Source organism: Triturus cristatus, chromosome 2_2 (genome assembly GCF_964204655.1).
Source record: "Triturus cristatus chromosome 2_2, aTriCri1.1, whole genome shotgun sequence".
Taxonomy (NCBI): domain Eukaryota; kingdom Metazoa; phylum Chordata; class Amphibia; order Caudata; family Salamandridae; genus Triturus; species Triturus cristatus.
The window spans coordinates 351,898,784-351,917,935 of NC_140582.1; the positions used below are offsets into that span (position 1 = coordinate 351,898,784).

The following is a 19,152-nucleotide window of genomic DNA, read 5'->3' on the forward strand; positions in this document are numbered from 1 at the left end:
ATAGAAGAGGTAGACCAGGTGCTAGTTGCCATTTTGAGGCTGGTGGTGGCCTGGTTGGATTTAAGAAGTGGATTTGTCCTGGTCAAAGACGGGAAGTCAAAAAGTTTGAAAAAGTTTATAAGTCCCAATGCAGTTTGGGACTTTGCCACTTTTATAGAGGAAAACTCCTCCCCGAGCAGGCCGCATCTAAAACTGCAACTGCTCCCATCGGGCTTAAGGCCAGATACTCGAAGCTGGTTGGTCTCTTATGGAGCTTTGGAGATTTGCTCTTGTGTTCTTTATCTAAAACACTTTGCTTCTCTATTGCACATCTTACTGCTGCACCTCAGACTCCTCTGCTGGTGCTCTGCTTCCCCAGGTCCTTGCACACTTGTAGTAAGTCTTCACATTAGCCCCCTTTACAAGGCTCTTACCTTTTCAGTGTCATCTCATGCCTGATCTGATGCGTAGACCAAGCTCTTAGCTCCCCATTCACTTATCCCTCTCCAGCCCCTTTCAGGGTTAGTGCTTGAATGTGTCTGTACAAAGAGGATCTGAAAGAGACACGTTAGTGATAGATTCCTTACCTTAGAATATCCCCAGGCGTCAGACTTGATCCGGAAAGTTTTTCGTCAGCAGTACCCCTGTGTATCGGAAGGTGGCATTGTGCAGCTCCGCGTCCGTCGCTGGCGTTGTATGCGCCAAGATGACATCACAGAGACTACTTGGGCGCCACCCATGTGCGCTGACGTCAGTTCTTTCTTTTTCCACGCCAGCAAGTGCAGATACGGTTAGAGCTCGTACCCTAGTCACTTTTTGACTAACTTTTTTTGAGTCTTTTTGTCTCCACTATTTTGAGTCTTTGACTCCTGGTGCCACGTAGGTATGCCTGGGTTTAAATCCTGTGGGGCATGTCGCCGTACGATGTCGGTGGCCGACCCCCATGGCGTCTGTGTCTACTCTTTGGAGCCCGACCATGACTCCCGGTCCTGTTCCGACTGTCTGGCCATGGCCCCGAAGGCCCTACGGGAGCGGGCCCGTAAGCTGCTGGAGGCCCGGCACTAATCTCCGCACCGTTCTAGATCCAGGGGTTGATCAAGGGACCCACCGTGGAGCCGCCATCATCGCTACTCGGGGTCGAAGTCTTCACACTCGGAATTGGGTAAAAGACGTCATAAGAAGTCGAAGCGTTTGCGCTCTCCGACGTTCACCCGTCGGTCTCCGGACACGGGGGCCTGGGGTACCTCCCCCGCGGCTCCGTTGGAGCCTGAGAGTCCCGCGGCCTACCCACCCTATCCGGGCCCATCTGCGACTCCGGCCCAGGTGCAAGATTTTCTTACTGCCATGGACTGCCTTTTCAGGCCTAGGGCTCCCGCCGGCGCGCCTTCGGGCCCTGCGGTCCCACCTGAGAGGCCTCCCTTGCCGCCGGCTCCGCTACCGGTGCTGCAATGGGTTCCGTTTGTACCACCTCTGCCCTTGCCTGGGTTTCTGGACAATTTTGCTCCGGGTTGGGACCCTAACTGGGATATGGAGCTGGATTGGTAGCGACCGGCGCCGTTCCCGGGGCCGTTGGACCATTTATATTCCCCTACCCCCCCCTTGCCGCCGCAGCCTGTGCCTTGGGCAGTGGAGGAAGGGGACGACTGGGAGGGGTTTGAGGACTCTCTTGCACGGTAGTGGGCAGAAGAGTCAGAGGATGCAGTTGGCCTTGACCTCTCTCCTGAGCCTGGTTTCCTTTCTCCTCCTTCTGTGGCCATGGAGGAGGGCGCCACATACACTGTGGTGCTCCGTAGGGCAGCTGAGGCCCTTGACCTTGACCTGCCTATGGTAACTCTAAAAACGAACCTGCTCACTGAAGTACTTCAGCCGGCGGCAAACTCTATGGAGCCTCTGCTACCGTTCAATGAGGAGCCTCTGCTACCATTCAATGAGGCGTTAACGGATGTGTTAATGGGCAGCTGGTCTAGGCCAGCCACGGGGGTCCCTGTGGATAAGAACTTGGCCAGGTGTCATCGCCCGGCCCCGGGTGACCCGGCTCTTTTAATGACTCACCCAACTCCGGAGAGCCTGGTCATCCAAACCTCCACCTCCCAAAGCGCATTCCCTACTTCTCCGCCGGATAAGGAATCTTAGAAGCTGGAACAGTTTGGCAAGAAACTGTTTTCCTCTGCCAGCTTAGGGCTGCTGTTGGTGAACACTGCATGCCTCTTGGGCCGCTACTCTCACGCCGTGTGGGACACGGTTGCGCAGACGCTGCCTCAGTGTCCGGAGGAAGTTTGGGCAGTGCTTTCCCAAGCTGTGGCTGAGGGGAAGATGCAGCAAAGTTCGCCATGCAGTGTGGACTAGACACCGCGGATACTTTGGGTAGGGCGATTTCCACCACTGTGGCCCTCAGTCATCGACTGGATCCGGAAAGTTTTTCGTCAGCAGTACACCTGCGCATCGTTAGGCGTTGTGGTACGGCTCCACGTACGTCGCTGGCGGCGTAGCCGCCGAGATGACGACGTCGGAGCTACTTAGACACGCCCACGCGTGCTGACGTCAGTTCTGTTCTTTCTTTTTCCGCGCCAGCAAGCGCAGATCCGAGAGAGAGCGGTATTCCTAGTCATATTTTTGACTTGTTTTCTGAGACTAGTTTCTCTTGTTTGTCAAGTACTCTCCGTCGGAACATGTCAGCGAAGGACCAGCATTTCGTGTGTCTCTTCTGCTTCGGGCACGTCCATCACCCCGGGAAGTGCCCCAGTTGTCGGGCCATGGCGGCGAAGACTTGCGGGAGTGTTCCCGACAGTTCTTTGAGGCCCGCTAATTGCTCCGCGCCACTCAGAATCCCGCGCTAGTGGGTGGTCGAGCGGCCGGTCACGGAGCCTACACCATTGTTCGTCGGCATCTGGGTCTGGTAGGTCGAAGCGCCATACCAGGTCGAAGACACAGCATCGGTCTTCGCCTACCCCTCACCGGTCGGCGTGGTGGAGGGGGCGGGAGGTCACTCCCCCGTGGCTTCAGTGGAGCCCGTGGCTTCGGTGGAGCCTCCGTTGTTGCCTGTGGCCCTTCTCCAGGGCCGTACACGACTCCGGAAGGAATACAAGTGTTCCTATCTGCCATGGGTTGTTTATTTGCCCCTTCAGGTCCCTCCGGAGCGCCTTCGGACCCCGTGGAACCGTTGGGTGGTTCTGCCCCTGTGCCGCCTGTGGCCCCGGCAACACCTGCAAGATACCCTGGGGCGCCGTTGGTTCCGGCCTCGGCCCCGCTGCTGGCTCCTGGCCTCGGCCCCGCCGCTGGCTCCTGGCCTCGGCCCCGCCGCTGGCTCCTGGCCTCGGCCCCGCCGGCTGGCTCCTGGCCTCGGCTCCGCCGGCTGGCTCCTGGCCTCGGCTCCGCCGGCTGGCTCCTGGCCTCGGCTCCGCCGGCTGGCTCCTGGCCTCGGCTCCGCCGGCTGGCTCCTGGCCTCGGCTCCGCCGGCTGGCTCCTGGCCTCGGCTCCGCCGGCTGGCTCCTGGCCTCGGCTCCGCCGGCTGGCTCCTGGCCTCGGCTCCGCCGGCTGGCTCCTGGCCTCGGCTCCGCCGGCTGGCTCCTGGCCTCGGCTCCGCCGGCTGGCTCCTGGCCTCGGCTCCGCCGGCTGGCTCCTGGCCTCGGCTCCGCCGCCTGGCTCCTGGCCTCGGACCCGCCGCCTGGCTCCTGGCCTCGGACCCGCCGGCTGGCTCCTGGCCTCGGACCCGCCGGCTGGCTCCTGGCCTCGGACCCGCCGGCTGGCTCCTGGCCTCGGACCCGCCGGCTGGCTCCTGGCCTCGGACCCGCCGGCTGGCTCCTGGCCTCGGACCCGCCGGCTGGCTCCTGGCCTCGGACCCGCCGGCTGGCTCCTGGCCTCGGACCCGCCGGCTGGCTCCTGGCCTCGGACCCGCCGGCTGGCTCCTGGCCTCGGACCCGCCGGCTGGCTCCTGGCCTCGGACCCGCCGGCTGGCTCCTGGCCTCGGACCCGCCGGCTGGCTCCTGGCCTCGGACCCGCCGGCTGGCTCCTGGCCTCGGACCCGCCGGCTGGCTCCTGGCCTCGGACCCGCCGGCTGGCTCCTGGCCTCGGACCCGCCGGCTGGCTCCTGGCCTCGGACCCGCCGGCTGGCTCCTGGCCTCGGACCCGCCGGCTGGCTCCTGGCCTCGGACCCGCCGGCTGGCTCCTGGCCTCGGACCCGCCGGCTGGCTCCTGGCCTCGGACCCGCCGGCTGGCTCCTGGCCTCGGACCCGCCGGCTGGCTCCTGGCCTCGGACCCGCCGGCTGGCTCCTGGCCTCGGACCCGCCGGCTGGCTCCTGGCCTCGGACCCGCCGGCTGGCTCCTGGCCTCGGACCCGCCGGCTGGCTCCTGGCCTCGGACCCGCCGGCTGGCTCCTGGCCTCGGACCCGCCGGCTGGCTCCTGGCCTCGGACCCGCCGGCTGGCTCCTGGCCTCGGACCCGCCGGCTGGCTCCTGGCCTCGGACCCGCCGGCTGGCTCCTGGCCTCGGACCCGCCGGCTGGCTCCTGGCCTCGGACCCGCCGGCTGGCTCCTGGCCTCGGACCCGCCGGCTGGCTCCTGGCCTCGGACCCGCCGGCTGGCTCCTGGCCTCGGACCCGCCGGCTGGCTCCTGGCCTCGGACCCGCCGGCTGGCTCCTGGCCTCTGCTCTGCCGGCTGGCTCCTGGCCTCTGCTCTGCCGGCTGGCTCCTGGCCTCTGCTCTGCCGGCTGGCTCCTGGCCTCTGCTCTGCCGGCTGGCTCCTGGCCTCTGCTCTGCCGGCTGGCTCCTGGCCTCTGCTCTGCCGGCTGGCTCCTGGCCTCGGCGCTGCCGGCTGGCTCCTGGCCTCGGCGCTGCCGGCTGGCTTCTGGCCTCGGCGCTGCCGGCTGGCTTCCCGCCTCGGCGCTGCCGATGGCTCCAGGCCCGGCGTCCGACACGGCGCTGTTGCCTCCACGGCCAGACTATGACGAGCTTGGATTGACCTATTGTCCACCAATTCCTAGCCCGGGAGAGGCAGTTTTCTCCCTTTCCCCGGCCTCCGCGTCCTCTTACACTGCCGACGGCAAAGACTGGGAGGGATCTGGGGACCCTCTCGCAGCTCAGTGTGAGTATACGCCACACTAGGATACCAGTGTGGAGGATCGGAGCGATCTGGATTTCTCTCCATGCCCTGGTACACTGTCCTCTTCCTCCTTTGCTACGGAGCAGGATGGTACATTTTCTTTTGCGCAGGGCGGCTGAGGGTCTTGACCTCAAGCTCCCTACGTTGTCTCTCAGGATTAATCTCCTGACTGAGGTGATTCGGCCAGGAGCCTCCTCCAAGGAGCCACTGCTGCCCTTTAATTACGCACTTACAGACGTCCTCTGGGCGCCTGGTCCACGCCTCCCGCAGGTACTCCTGTGGATAGGAGTGTGGCACAACAGCATCGCCCGGTCCCGGGCGACCCCAGTTTCCTCACATAACACCCAACACCGGGGAGTCTGGTTGTCCAGACCTCTGCTTCTCCATGTGCATTCTCTTCTGCACCTCCGGATAGGGTACCCCCCGCCCCCAAATAAAGGGTGAGCGGTCTGGGAACAAGGTGTTACCTCTGCCACTTCGGGACTGCGGACAGTGCATACTGCATGCGTTTTGGCCCACTATTCCCACTCTGCAGGGCTATTTCCAGAACTGTGGTGTTCCGCCTGGCTCAGTCTCTGGCTTCTCAGGGGATGTCCACAATGCCTTGTTGGACATGCCCTTAATTGGCACGCGCCTCTTTGGTGACAACCTGGATGGCAAGTTGGAACGTTTTGAGGACTCCCGGGTAACGGCCCAGTCCTTGGGCCTTTCCGCCATGCGCACTCCCTCGGGGTCTGCCTTTCGTTCCTTTCCTGGCAGGGATAGGGTGCCCAACACACAATCCTTTCAAAGCTGCAGGACTGCGCACCAGCACTCTTGACGCATCCGCTGAAAGGGGACCCACAGATGTGGGTCACGGGGCCAGCGGCCGGGTCAGTTCGCCGCCGCCCCTGCCACCACGGCCGCCAAACCTTCCTAGTCCGGGGTTTTCAGGCCCACCGAACGCCCATGGGCTGTACGATTCACCATCGCCCCCCCCCCTCCCCCCCACTGGTGCACCATCACTTCGGACAGTGGGGTTTTGCTAATAGTCCGAAGGGGCTACTCCCTCCCATTCCGGACTGCCCCTCCGGCCGTACCCTTCCGTATCACCGCATGTCGGTGTATCACTTGGCGCTTCTCCAGCAGGACGTTCCGGCCCTCTTGGCGAGAGGGGGCCGTCAAGCGCGTTCCAACTCCCATAGTAAGTCGTGGTTGTTCTTCCCACTACCTCTTGACCAAACAAGGACAACGTCCTGCGTCCTCTTTTAGGTCTCCGGTACATCACTTACTTTCTTCGGCCGAAAAAGTTCTAAATGCTCCTGCTTTCAGTTAACCGTACTCCCTTTTGGCCTTACTAGCGCCCCTCGGGTGTTCACCGAATTGATGGCGATGGTCGCAGCTCATCTTTGCAGATATGGGGTTTCAGTCTTCCCCCTTTCTAGACTACTGGCTGTTGATGGCGGGCTCGCCCCGAGCAGTCGTCTCACACCTTCAAACTACAGCCAACCTCCTGTATTTGCTGGGGTTCTCCATCCACGTGCCGAAGTCGCATCTGGCTCCCTCTCAGAAGCTCCTCTTCATCGGAGCGGTTCTGGACACGGCGCAATTTATCTTCCCGAACAGCACGTCTGGGTCATTCCGCCTACAAGTTCGGTCAGCGGCAGATCCCTCTTCCTTCCCCAACCGGAGCACACAGTGATAACAGATGTGTCCCTTCGGGGATGGGGCGGCCATAAGGGGGAGGCGGAGAGCAGAGGCCTATGGTCTCCGACGGAGTCCGAGCTCCATATCAATCAGTTGGAGTTTATGGCGATCCTGCTTGCGCTCATACCATTCCTTCCCTCTGTCAAGTGGACCCTATGGCAAGAGGCACTGCACCTCTGGACGTGGCTGGACTGCCATTCTACTGGTGGTTCAACGCTTGGCAGGTTCTTTGCACACCGGGGCGGACAAACTCAGCTGCTGGTGCATCATAGAGCACGAATGGCGTCTTCACTCGGAGGTGGCACAAGGTCTCTTTCAGCAACGGGGAGAACCTTGGTTAGATCTATTCGCCAAAAAACAGAACGCGCACTTTCAGCAGTTCTGAGTGTTGGAGTTTCTGAGACGGCACTCGCTCGGAGACGCTTTTCGTCGCGAGTGGAGTGGCAGTCTGTTGTATGCCTTTCTGCCTATACCACTTCTACCCAGAGTGCTAAAGATCAGACGCGACCGGGCCCAAGTTCTTCTTGTGGCACCAAACTGGGCTCGAAGAGTTTGCTATCCCAAGCTACTCGGTATGAGCCTGGATCCTCCGATCCGACTGCCTCTTCGGAAGGATCTTTTGTCTTGACACGTTCGCAGAACCAACCTGAGCGCGGCCGCGGTTTCCGCCGCGGCGGGACAGGGGGGCCAGCTTGTGGGACAGTCCACTTCCGCTCCCGCAGCATCCGCCTCAAATCCTTCCACGCCGGTGGGTGGCAGGTTTTGCCATCAACTCCTCCACTGGCGTTCTGTCACTTCGGACAGGTGGGTGCTGCAAATCGTCCGAAGGGGCTGCTCCCTCCCCTTCGAGTCTGTCCCCCCGGCCATGCCACCTCAGTTTCACCGCATGTCGGGGAATCACTTTGTGCTTCTCCAACAGGACGTCACGGCCCTCTTGGCCAAGGGGCCATCGAGCGCGTTCCTGGGCGGGGTAGGATGTGGTTGTTATTCCCACTACTTTCTGGTCCCCAAGAAGGAGAAAGGGGGCCTGCGCCCCATCTTGGACCTCAGGAACGTCAACCGCTTCCTCCAGAAGGAGAAGTTCTAGATGTTGACTTTGGCTCAGGTCTTGGCTGTCCTCGACCCTGGAGACTGGATGGTAGCGTTGGACTTGCAGGACGCATATTTTCATATATCTGTCCTGCCGGCCCACCGGTGTTACCTGCGGTTCACGGTAGGCCTAGAGCACTTTCAGTTTGCCGTGCTCCCCTTCAGCCTTACCAGTGCCCCTCGGGTGTTCACGAGAGTGTTGGCGGTGGTCGCAGCTCATCTGCGCAGATCAGGGGTTCCAGTCTTCCCCTATCTTGACGACTGGCTGTTGAAGGTGGGCTCGCCCCAGGCAGTCATCTCCCACCTCCAGACTACGGCCGACCTCCTGCATTTGCTGGGGTTCTCCATCAACATGCCGAAGTCACACCGGAGTCCCTCTCAGAAGCTCCCCTTCATGGGAGCGGTTCTGGATTCGACGCAGTTTCGGGTTTATCCTCCCGAGCAGCGAGTCTGGGATATTCAGGCTATGATTCCGATCTTTCAGCCTCTATCCCGGATTTCAGTCAGGATGACCCTCCGGCTCCTGGGCCTCATGACCTCCTGCATCCTGTTAGTGCAACATGCCAGATGGCATATGCAGGCTCTCCAGTGGGACCTGAAGTTCCAGTGGGCACAGTATAAGGGCAACCTGTCCGATCATGCCCAGATCTCGGAGGGCACTGCACGACAGTTGCAGTGGTGGCTCACGAATCGCGATTGGGTCGATGGCAGATCCCTCTCCCTTCCTCAACCGGAGCACACAATGGTGACGGATGCGTCCCTCCAGGGATGGGGCGGCCACTTGGGAGAAGCGGAGATCAGAGGCCTCTGGTCTCCGGTGGCGTCCCTACTCCATATCAATGTTTAGGAGCTTTGGGCGATCCGACTTGCACTGAAGGCATTCCTTCCCTCTGTCCGGGGAAGTGTGGTGCAGGTGTTCACGAACAACATCACCGCCATGTGGTATTGCAACAAACAGGACGGGGTGGGGACGTGGACCCTATGTCAGGAGGCTTTGCGCCTCTGGACATGGCTGTAACATCAATGCATTACCATGGTGGTTCAACATCTGGCAGGTTCTCTGAACGCCAGGGCAGACAAACTAAGCCACCGGTGCATGATGCATCACGAATGGCGTCTGAACTCGGACGTGGCGCAAGGTCTCTTTCTACAGTGGGGAGTGCCTTGGTTAGATCTATTCGCCACAGAAGAGAACGCGCAATGTCATCAGTTCTGCGTGTTGAAATTTCCAAGGCTGCACTCGCTCGGCGACACTTTTTGTCGCAAGTGGAGCTGCGGTCTGTTGTACGCCTTTCCACCTATACCACTTCTGCCCAGACTGCTGAAGAAGATTCGGCACGACCGGGCCGAAGTCATCTTTTGGCTCCGGATTGGGCACGAAGATACCGGTATCCCGAGCTACTCAGCATGGCATGGCGATCGATCCCCCGATTCGACTGCCTCTTCAGGAGGCTCTTCTGTCGCATCAGCAGACGACGGTCCTCCACCCGAACCTGTCCAGCCTCCACCTCCATGCGTGGAGATTGAGCGGCGACAGTTGACAGCTTTCGACTTCCTCCCGAAGTCTGTGATGTCATTCTGGCAGCCAGGCGTCCCTCCACTAAAACGGTATACACCTGCAGGTGGAACAAATTTGTGGCATGGTGCACAACAAAGACTCCCCTTTGTGCCCCTCTTTCTGAGGTCCTTCTGTTCCTTCTCTCTTTGGCCCATCAGGGCTCTGCTCTGGGCACTATCAAAGGTTATCTTTCGGCAATCTCTGCCTTCCTATGGCTTCCAGCTCACCCTTCTCTTTTTAAGTCCCCATTTGTTAATCGCTTCCTCAAAGGCATTACACACAAGTTTCCTCCCATGCCTTTCATAATGACTCAATGGGACGTAAATCTTGTCTTGACTTATCTGATGTGCGCTCCCTTTGAGCCCCTTCATAACTGTCCCTTACGTCTTCTCACTTTAAAGAATGCTTTCCTGGTAGCTATCACCTCTGCCAGAAGAGTGAGTGAGCGAGCTCCAGGCTCTTTCTTCTAAATCTACTTTGCTTTCTGTTCATCCAGACAAGGTGGTTTTAAGGACTCGTCCTTCGTTCTTGCCAAAGGTTGTCGCACACTTCCACATCGGGCAGACCATCACTTTGCCCACCTTCTTTCCACATCTTTCAAAAGAGGAAGAGAGGCTCCACTGTCTGGACCCAAAATGTACACTCTCGTTCTATCTAAAGCGCACACAACATTTCCGGGTGGATGATTAACTTTTTGTTGGCTATGTGGGCGCCAAAAAAGGTTGGGCCGTGCACAAATGAACCATCTCTTGGTTGGTTGTTATGTGCAACATAGCAGCTTAATCGTTACTCGTTGGCTAAGAAGCCTCCTGTGGGGCTGCGTGCCCATTCTACCAGGGCAACGGCAGCCACTACTGCTTTGGAATGCTGTATTTGTCAGGCAGCTACGTGGGCCTCGCTGCACACGTTTACCAAGCATTACTGCCTTGACCGTCCAGTCCGGAGAGATGGCTTCTTTGGCCGTTCTGTTCTCTGTGACTTTCTGGTGTAATCCTGTTCGCAGACCCACCACCGGGGTTGGTATTGCTGGGGTATCTATTCTAAGGTAAGGAGTCTATCACTAACGTCTCTTTCAGATGCACAAGTTACAACTTGTGTAACAATAGATCTGTAAGAGACATTAGTTATAGATTCCTTACCACCCCACCCATTCTCCCCGTTCTGCAAACTGATTTCTAGGGTTAAGGTCATCCCTTTCAGGGCCCTAGTTTCATGGCACCAGTGGTCAGTTTCTGGCATGGCTCTGAGTTCCTGGCGTGGAAAGTCGTGTACAGAACTGACGTCAGGGCGTGGGTGGCGCTTAAGTAGTCTCCGTGACGTCATCTCGGCGCATACAATGCCAGCGACGGAAGTGGAGCTGCACGACGCCACCTTCTGACGCGCCGGGGTACTGCTGACGAAAAACTTTCTGGATCCAGTCTGACTCCTGGGGATATTCTTAGGTAAGGAATCTATCACTAATGTCTCTTACAGATATATTGTTACACAAGTAGTAACTTGTGCTTTACAATTCTATGAGAACATTGATTATTTTGTAATGGATACTTCACCAGCACACAAAACAGAAGGGAAAAGGTGAAATGTGCCTGTTGCATACTTTTACCAGGCTGTTTTCTGATAGTATATTTGCTACAAAATCCAGGCATCGTTACTTTGTTCCTGATGCCCCCTACACTTTACTTTTAATTATTTAACATGCTTTATGAGATTTTCTGTTCAGTGCTAAGCTGTTCTTTGTGGAATCTTAGACAGTATGATTTCTTGGACAGTTAAAGAGTTTGAGACATCAGTTGACAGTATCTGCTAACGGATAGTCCGCTATAGCCCTGATGAGGAATAGAGGGTTACTTAACTTCTTAGATGTAATATCATTAATATCATGATGAACCTGATGGTGCTGTACTGTTATTCAACTTTAAAATCTCATCATGTAATTATCTATTCATTTTACGTAGTGGTTAATATAAGGGTTTGGCCTTTATCTAAGGATCAGAGGCCTTGGGTAATAAAACATTTTCCCAAGGTAACACATTATGGTTGCATGAAGTGGCAATTAGAATTACAGCAACTGTTGTCTCTTTTAAGAAATTACAAAAGTACCAACTCAGCCCAGCAACACCATGTCTTTTCAGGTCCAAGACCCTTCTTTTACTCCATATTCAACTTCTCAACCGTCTATAGCCCCACCCAGCTCTGTCCCTTGTCTTGCAAGCAATCTTACCCCCACCTCCTTCATAGATCTAGTTGAGAGTATAACTCCACCAGCACCCTACTAAGACACGACATATTCCCCTCCTTTAACTTCTTCCCTATGTAAACCCTCTGCCATCTCTCTAGTGGTAACTTATATTTCCCTCACTAACTACAATTCTAGCCTCTAAATGATTCTTCTGTAGCCACCTGCCTCACCCTAGTTCCACCAGTCCTGTAACCCTGCAAACCATCAATGCCTTCCACGCTGACACCCCTGTATCCCAAAGTGTGAACCCATGAATGTTTACTGGCTCCCTTTGTAACCCAGCAGCCATCGTAGAATGCCCTCTTCCTCCAAACAATTGTAGGCTTTGTGGAACTTCTCAACAGTTAGTCTCCTGTAACCTCTCTGACATCTCTAAGTCCCATCTAAACCCCTTCTCTTTTCTAGGTATGCAGTGAATGTCTCTTTGTATCTTTGGTTCTGTTATTCATGTGATGAAAGAGGTGTCTCATTTTTGGGTGTAAGAGCGTGCTGGGATCAAGAGAAAGACGGGGACTTTATTTTAATCTCCCTGTTTTCAGTGTGCCATGTCAACTTTGTTGTATTTCTCTGCACCAAGGCATGCAGGCTGCAGTGGCCATTCGCATGGCTTTGGCAAGGGGTCCCTAGTGCCCTAGATACCAGGGGTACCATTTACTAGAGACTTTCAGGGGGGTCTAAAGCTGTGTCCATAGTGGAATGGGTTCAGAGGAATAACACTGGTACTGGGAACCTGATTAGCAGGGACCGAGTACTCTACAGTCCATGTTCTATCAAAAGCCAGCCAAAAAGTGTATGTGTGTGGGGGGGGGGAGGGTGGAGGGGGTGGGGGGTGGTGTGCGGGGGATATTGTAACAGGAACCTACTTTACTACAAGGATTTTGTACAGATCTTTGATCCCTGGCTAGCAGAGCAGCCCTAATGTGTGACCTTCGTGCTGCTGACTCAACTCCCCTACCATGCCCTTTTTACTGTGAATCGTCTACACAGTTTTGTTCTGTGGCACATCCGGAGCTTGCTTGGACTGGGAAGAGAAGCATTTTAACTTGTTAGCCCCCAATACCACCTACTGACATGAGTTTAGTTTCAGACATAAACAAACTATCCTGTCAGTTCTGTCTGGGATGCAGTATCATTGGCTTCCCACTTCTGCTCATAACTTCCCAGCCTTCCAGTCAGCAGTTTCTTCTGGCAGTGCTTTTAGAGCCTCCATCTGTAACATAATTGGGTATTGGGCATATCCAATACCTCATTGACTTGATACTCAGTATTGTGGTGGATATTTGATATGGGTCTACCTTGCAGGATGCTTTAGAATCATTGTTTGAAATTCTGTGGATGTGATTTTCCAGTGCTAACGAGATTAAGGAAGATTTGTGATTACTTCACATGCCTTTAAAGTCAGACAACCCATCTTCTAACACTTCTTTTGTTTACCTTAATGGTATGCCAGTAAGACTTCCACAGCCTATACCTAAGCAGCTCCCAGCCCCGTATGGGAAAAGACTGCCATAAGACATGGGTTTTCCACATTATCGTTCTTTTCTATGATGTCAACCTCCGAATCCCTCAAAATCAGCAAACTAGTACGACCTTGTTTCAACTTCAAAGTTCACACAGAGTCAATATTTTTTGTGTTCTAAAGGTGAAGTCTCATCAGCCAGAGACTGTGTAGATGAGCACACGACCAATGTGAATCTGGGTCTCTTGCCACATAGCAGAAGGGCTCATGTAGATGCCCTATATCTATTATAAAATCATCTGTTTAAATCTGAATCTTGAAAAATGCCACTCTATAGTGAAACTGAAAGGCATACATTGCAAATATATGAAATTTGCATTTTACATATATTTGTAATGGGCATTTCACATATATTTGCAGTGGATGCCTTTCAGTGTGTTTTATTTGTTATTTCACCAAATAAAGAGTTTGTATTATGGATACTTTCATGATAGTGACATTTTTCAAATCGAATATTAAATGGGTGATTTGATAATAGATACATGACATCCCACAAGCTGCCTTGCTTTGTGGCAGGAGGCACAGACCTACATTGGTCTTGTGCTACTGTGAAGAAGTCTCCGATTTTCCCGAATCGGAGACGGTTCATTGTAGCACAAGACCATATCACAATTTCACATTGTGATATGATGCCTTGTTCTAAAAGGGGCTGAAATCTCCAGAACCATTTCCTGCCCTTTCCAGAAGAATAAGGAAAGTCATCCTCCCAGTGTCAGCGGCACTCAACTTGAGAAATATGCACACTTTACATTTATAGCCACCTGTGGTTCCACCCTGGAGATCAGATATTTGTAGATGTCATAGTAGTTCATCTTGGTGTTTGTAAATGTATTCTATTTTCTTTCTGACTAACTTATGCCAAAATATAAATTGTAAGTATGTAAATTTGATTTGCCTGCACAATGTATACCAAGAATATTTTTAAATGACGCCTATCTCCCAATTTGAAGTTTTCCGCGTGAAGTGCACTCATGTCTGAAAAGCGTTCTACACTAAGTGATTTAGGGAGTTAATGGGGTAAGTGGTTTTCTTTGCTGGGCAAGTAGATAGTTGTAGTATTTAGTCTCTTATACAAACAGTTTTTTTTTAAACTTTCCCACACACCTGATTCCTGCATGTTTAGGAAGAATAGGTCCTGCTCTTTACCAGCACAAAATGCATGCCTAAAGTTCTTTAAGACTTTCATCTCTGCAAACCTGTCATTCTGCAGTCTCCCTATCCGAACTTTATTTAACAAGCTGAGGTATTCTCCCCTTTGGATGTCTGTAGACCCCTTAACCCCTTCCCCGCTCATGACGGAACCACTCCGTCATGAGCCACGGTTGCGCTGTGCTCATGACGGAGTGGTTCCGTCATGCTGCGGCCGTTGGCCGCCACTCCGCCCACGCGGCGCTAATTCCCCGCCTGTGCGGGCGATTAGCGCAGTGGGCGGAGACGTGACGGAACCACTCCGTCATGAGCACAGCTCAACCGTGGCTCGTGACGGTGCGGTTCCGTCACGAGTACAGCGCCACCGCGCTGCCCCCAAACCCCCCCCCCCCCCCCCCCCAGCGCCGCGGCGGAATTCCTGCCGCGGCGAAGGGGTTAAGTACTATATTGACAGAACAAAGGACATCAGAACTTCTAATCAACTGTGTTTCTTGTGCCACTCAGACTGCACCTGAGTGCAGTGAAAGGAATTGCACAGTGGAATCTGCCTCCGTCGCATAATACCATACGAGCCACCCGCCTGCACATTGGAAAGCACTAGCCCAAACCACCAGATACATGTCATTGGCCGTGTTATTATGGTTGTGCTCTATGACATTGTGCAAACTTGCCCCATAGAGCAAGTGCATGTATGCCATGTTTACCAATTGCCACTGCATAGATATAAATGCAGCTGGTTGTTTGGTGGTGTCAATTGGTCCTGCACAACTAGTTTCTTGAGGGAGTGCATTTGATCCACCTACGCATTTATACATATGTAGTTTTTGTTATTAAACTGATTGCTCTTCCGATTCAAGCATGTGAATCTATGAAAGATCCAATGTTGAAGAAAAAACAAGTTAAACTGCACTACTGCTGCACTGGTATGTTTCACAGATTCACATGCATTCTTCACTACTCTCCATACTGATGCTCTCCCTTTCTCCACTATCCCTCCACTTTTGTGCTAGAAACCTGAGCTATAGTTGCCTCTTGCCGCAGTGGAGTGCTGAGCACCTTCACCTTATTGGCTGAAGTTTGCCATTTTCAGTGAGGTAACTGTGCTGCTAAATAAGATGGTTGTTTGTGTGGCTGCATGTTAATACTGTTTACTGATAAATATAAAATTACCTGGCACCCCTATTTTGATGGGGAATGATTTGAGCAATTATAAGTTTCTCATCTTAGTGACTGTTTTACAGTTGATCTTTAGTCCTCATTCACGTTATTGACAAACACCCCTTTATCGCTTGATTACCCTCCAGGTAGACAGATTTTAGGTGTCTTCATGTGTCAACGGAGTGATACTGGTGGATGCTTATGCACTATTGCTCCCATGTCCTTTGTGTGCAAGGTAATGCACCATAACTCTCCTCCATTCAGAACATAAGTTTGATCTGCAAGAAGAGACTACAGCCAGATGAAGTAATTTCATATTAAGTGGGACTTTTTCTTTGATTCACTGTATATTTTTCACGTGAAATTTCAGTCCCTTGTTGGACAACATTCGAAGATTTGTGCTAGTTTCTCACCAGCAAAATTTCACCAGCCATGAATCTGTTTGACCCTATTTCTCCTCACAAATCTCCAAATCACTTAAATAACTCTGGCTTTGTGTGTAACGTTTTTAGTAGTTTTTGTCGATCTTCCTGATCTTTAAAACTTTTTTTTCTACTTTCAGTGCAATGAGGATTTTCAGGAAAGCGTCCAAATTTGTGAAGCTCTGATGTTGGAGAAGGTATCAATAGTAACTTTAAATAGTGGATATGGTATTATAATGTTTGCTCAAGTGGCTATCATTCATTTATTTTGTTTTCTCTAGGAAACTACCTTTCATGAGTTGGCAACAATGAGGGAACATTTTGACAGTGTAGTATTGGAGAATGAGAGACTAAAACATGACATCAATGATTTGAAAGTGCAGCTAAATGAAAAGAAAGAACTCTCCGAGTTTGAGTTGCTTGAAAAGGAAGCACAGAAAGAACAAGAGGTATGTTAATAAAATGTTTGGAAATTGTTTCAAAATATATTTGCTATTAATATTGTGATACACTTATGAGCTCTTTATATGGACTAATCTCCCCTAACTTAAATCTGTGGCCATCTACAGTGTTGCTAGAACTTCCAACACAATACTTAGTTCTGTATTCCCTGTGTATTCGACTGTAATGGTTACAATCTTGTGCAGTACCTCTGCACATTGGTAGGTGCCGGTGTTCGGCTCTGCGTCAGCTATGCCAGAAGTGACTTGAACGATGTCTATATTGACACCACCCCAGCACACTAACATCAGTTTTTTTCTTTCTTCGCCAGACAGCAAAGGTCCGGAGAGAGCTACCTCCACTCATTTTTTTGCCCAACATTTTTTTCAATGTTTTGTTGAGATTCCTTTTTCAAGACTTGTCTCCAACTCTGTCGGGGATGTCCCCCAAGGGACCGGTGGGGTTTAGGCTCTGTGGTTTCTGTCACAGGCAGATATCTGTGACAGAACTCCATCTGGTTTGCCTCTGGTACCTGTAGTTGGGCCATGACTTTAAGGCTGTAAAGAAAGTTACGCCATGAACCTCAAGGTGCAGCAGAAACAGTCCCTGAAGCTTCTGGGCTCCTGAAGTCTGTTGACTCTGCAATTGTCCATTTCCCAGTTGTGTGGAGGGTCCCATGCCAATTCCCGGAATCGTTGCAGGCGCTTATCATTGCAGTTGAAGTAGTCTGGTAAGTCCCACAAAAAATTGAAGAAAGTGTTTTTCGACTTTGCTCCACCAGCCCAAGTACGAGGCACAGGAATGATGCCATCACTCAAGGCACCGTTCCCACACATCAGCTGCGGGCATGTCTCTGGATCCGCTCTGTGCCTCTTGAAATTAATTTAAGTAACTCCCACCCAGCTGCATGAGTTTTATGAGAGGCAGGCACCTCATTTTAGAGTGGGCCGACCCCTCTAGAGTGCCTTTTGTCCTCTTGAGTATGGCAGGTGCCACCACTGGATTTCTGCTTGAAAGGTCTTCCCTATTCCCCAGTCAGGCTCCTGAATCCAGACTATCCGGTGATGTATCCAGACTGTCTTCGGTTGCGAAATTTTGGTGACATTCTCCAGTTCCAGTGATGTTGCTCCCAGGGCACTGATGACATCATCATACCCGACACTGCTACAGAGCTGTATAGGCATTGCCCAACATAGACTTCGGTGCCGGCTGGAACCCCACCTTCGGAGTTGTAGCCAGGACCATCTTTTTTATATGTGACCTTTGAAGAGTATGATTGGGGAGGATCAGAGGATCCTTATGGCCAATAGAACCACATAGAAGAGCCCGCAGACAACTAGTATGAGGTACTGGCGGATGCCAGTGCTCTGGACACCTTCAGAGACACTAACTTAGTCTCTCTTCCTAGTGTGGCTGCAAAGGAAAAGCCTTGATTTGCCATAGTGGTGAGAAGGGCGGTGGATGTCCTGGACCTTACGCTTTCCTCAGTGACAGTTGAGATGATTCAGCCGGGATTTGCCGACACAGAACCTCTCCTCTTAATAATGTCCTCACAGATATCTAGGTCAGGGCGTGGACCAAGCCCTGCACAGAGGCTCCTGTGCACAGAACAATTACCCGCCGCCATCCCCTAACTCCTGCGGACCCAGCTTTCCTCACCTAGCACCCCACCCTGGAGAGTCTGGTTTACCAGGCCTCCATCTCCAAAGTAAACCCTGGCATGTTCCCTACCACATCACCAGATAGGGAATCCTAGAGGCTGTATACCTTTCGCAAAAGGATGTTCCTGTCTGCCAACTTTGCAATGCAGTTGGGGAATAGTTTGTGATTCTTGGGTCAATATGCCCACAGTATTAGGCATTCAGTTGTGCAAGTGCTGTCTGTAGGAAGCTGGCTCTGTATACACTATACTAAAGTAAGGTATAGTGTGCACAGAATCCAGTGGATCCCCAGAGGCTTACAGAGGCATAAGTAGATAATACTAAAAGCTCTATTTGTGGTAGTAGGTTCAAGCAGTTAGGCTTATCAGAGGGCTGTGGTAAGCATTTGTTTTACACACCCAGGCAAGAAATGATTACACACACTCAAAGACTGAATCCAAGACTAATTGTTTTGTATAAAAAAAGTTCTTATTTTATTTTTAGAACCAAGAGGAACTCATTTACAGGTAAGTAACACTTTCAAGAGCAGTAAGACTTTAAAAAAATCAGTAGGAATTGTTTTGCAAGGCAGTAAAAATGCTTTACAGTAATAGAAATTATTTTGTGTTGTCAATCCGAAACTGTAGAACCTAGCAGTTGTAAAAGATACAGTTTAAATGCAGTATGAGAAATGCAATGTAATCCTGTGGAGTGAAAACAGTTGCATGAACAGGTAAGTACACTACTTACTCTTCCAGTCTCCGGGGGTTTAGACAAACATTGGGCAAGGGTCAGTTTAAGGTAGGAACTGCACCAACAGCGGCACTGTGGCGGCCGGGTGCAGAGATCAATGGGCCCGATGTTATTTAATGGAGACTGAGGGCACCGAACAAGGTCCAGATAGATAACTGTGCTTTAAGTGCCCAGGGCCCAGGCCCCAGGGGTTAAAGCAAGCACATGAAGGGCGACAAGGCAGTATCAACCTTAAAGCACCACCAGCAGCGGCAGAGTGCAAATTAGCGTTGGGCGCCCAATGCTTCTCAATGGGAATTCTTGGTCGCACATAGAGGCTGCAGACTCGGACCAGGAGGCTGGCTGAAGGTGACCACTGGCAAGGCAGTTAATTTGAGAGGACTGGGCACCGTCGGCTGGGCTCGCCAAGGTCGGAAGGCTGAG

At 52.8% G+C, this 19,152-nt stretch overlaps 1 protein-coding gene across 2 annotated transcripts in view; it reads left to right on the forward strand.

Annotated features, from left to right (window-relative positions):
* CENPE (centromere protein E) overlaps window positions 1-19,152 on the forward strand; it is a 1,911,253-nt gene that overhangs the window by 219,388 nt on the left and 1,672,713 nt on the right. For both annotated transcript variants that reach the window (XM_085641421.1, XM_085641422.1), the window contains exons 17-18: window positions 16,036-16,092; window positions 16,177-16,344. In XM_085641421.1, coding sequence (XP_085497547.1) covers window positions 16,036-16,092; window positions 16,177-16,344 — 225 coding nt within the window. The remainder of the gene's footprint in view (window positions 1-16,035; window positions 16,093-16,176; window positions 16,345-19,152) is intronic.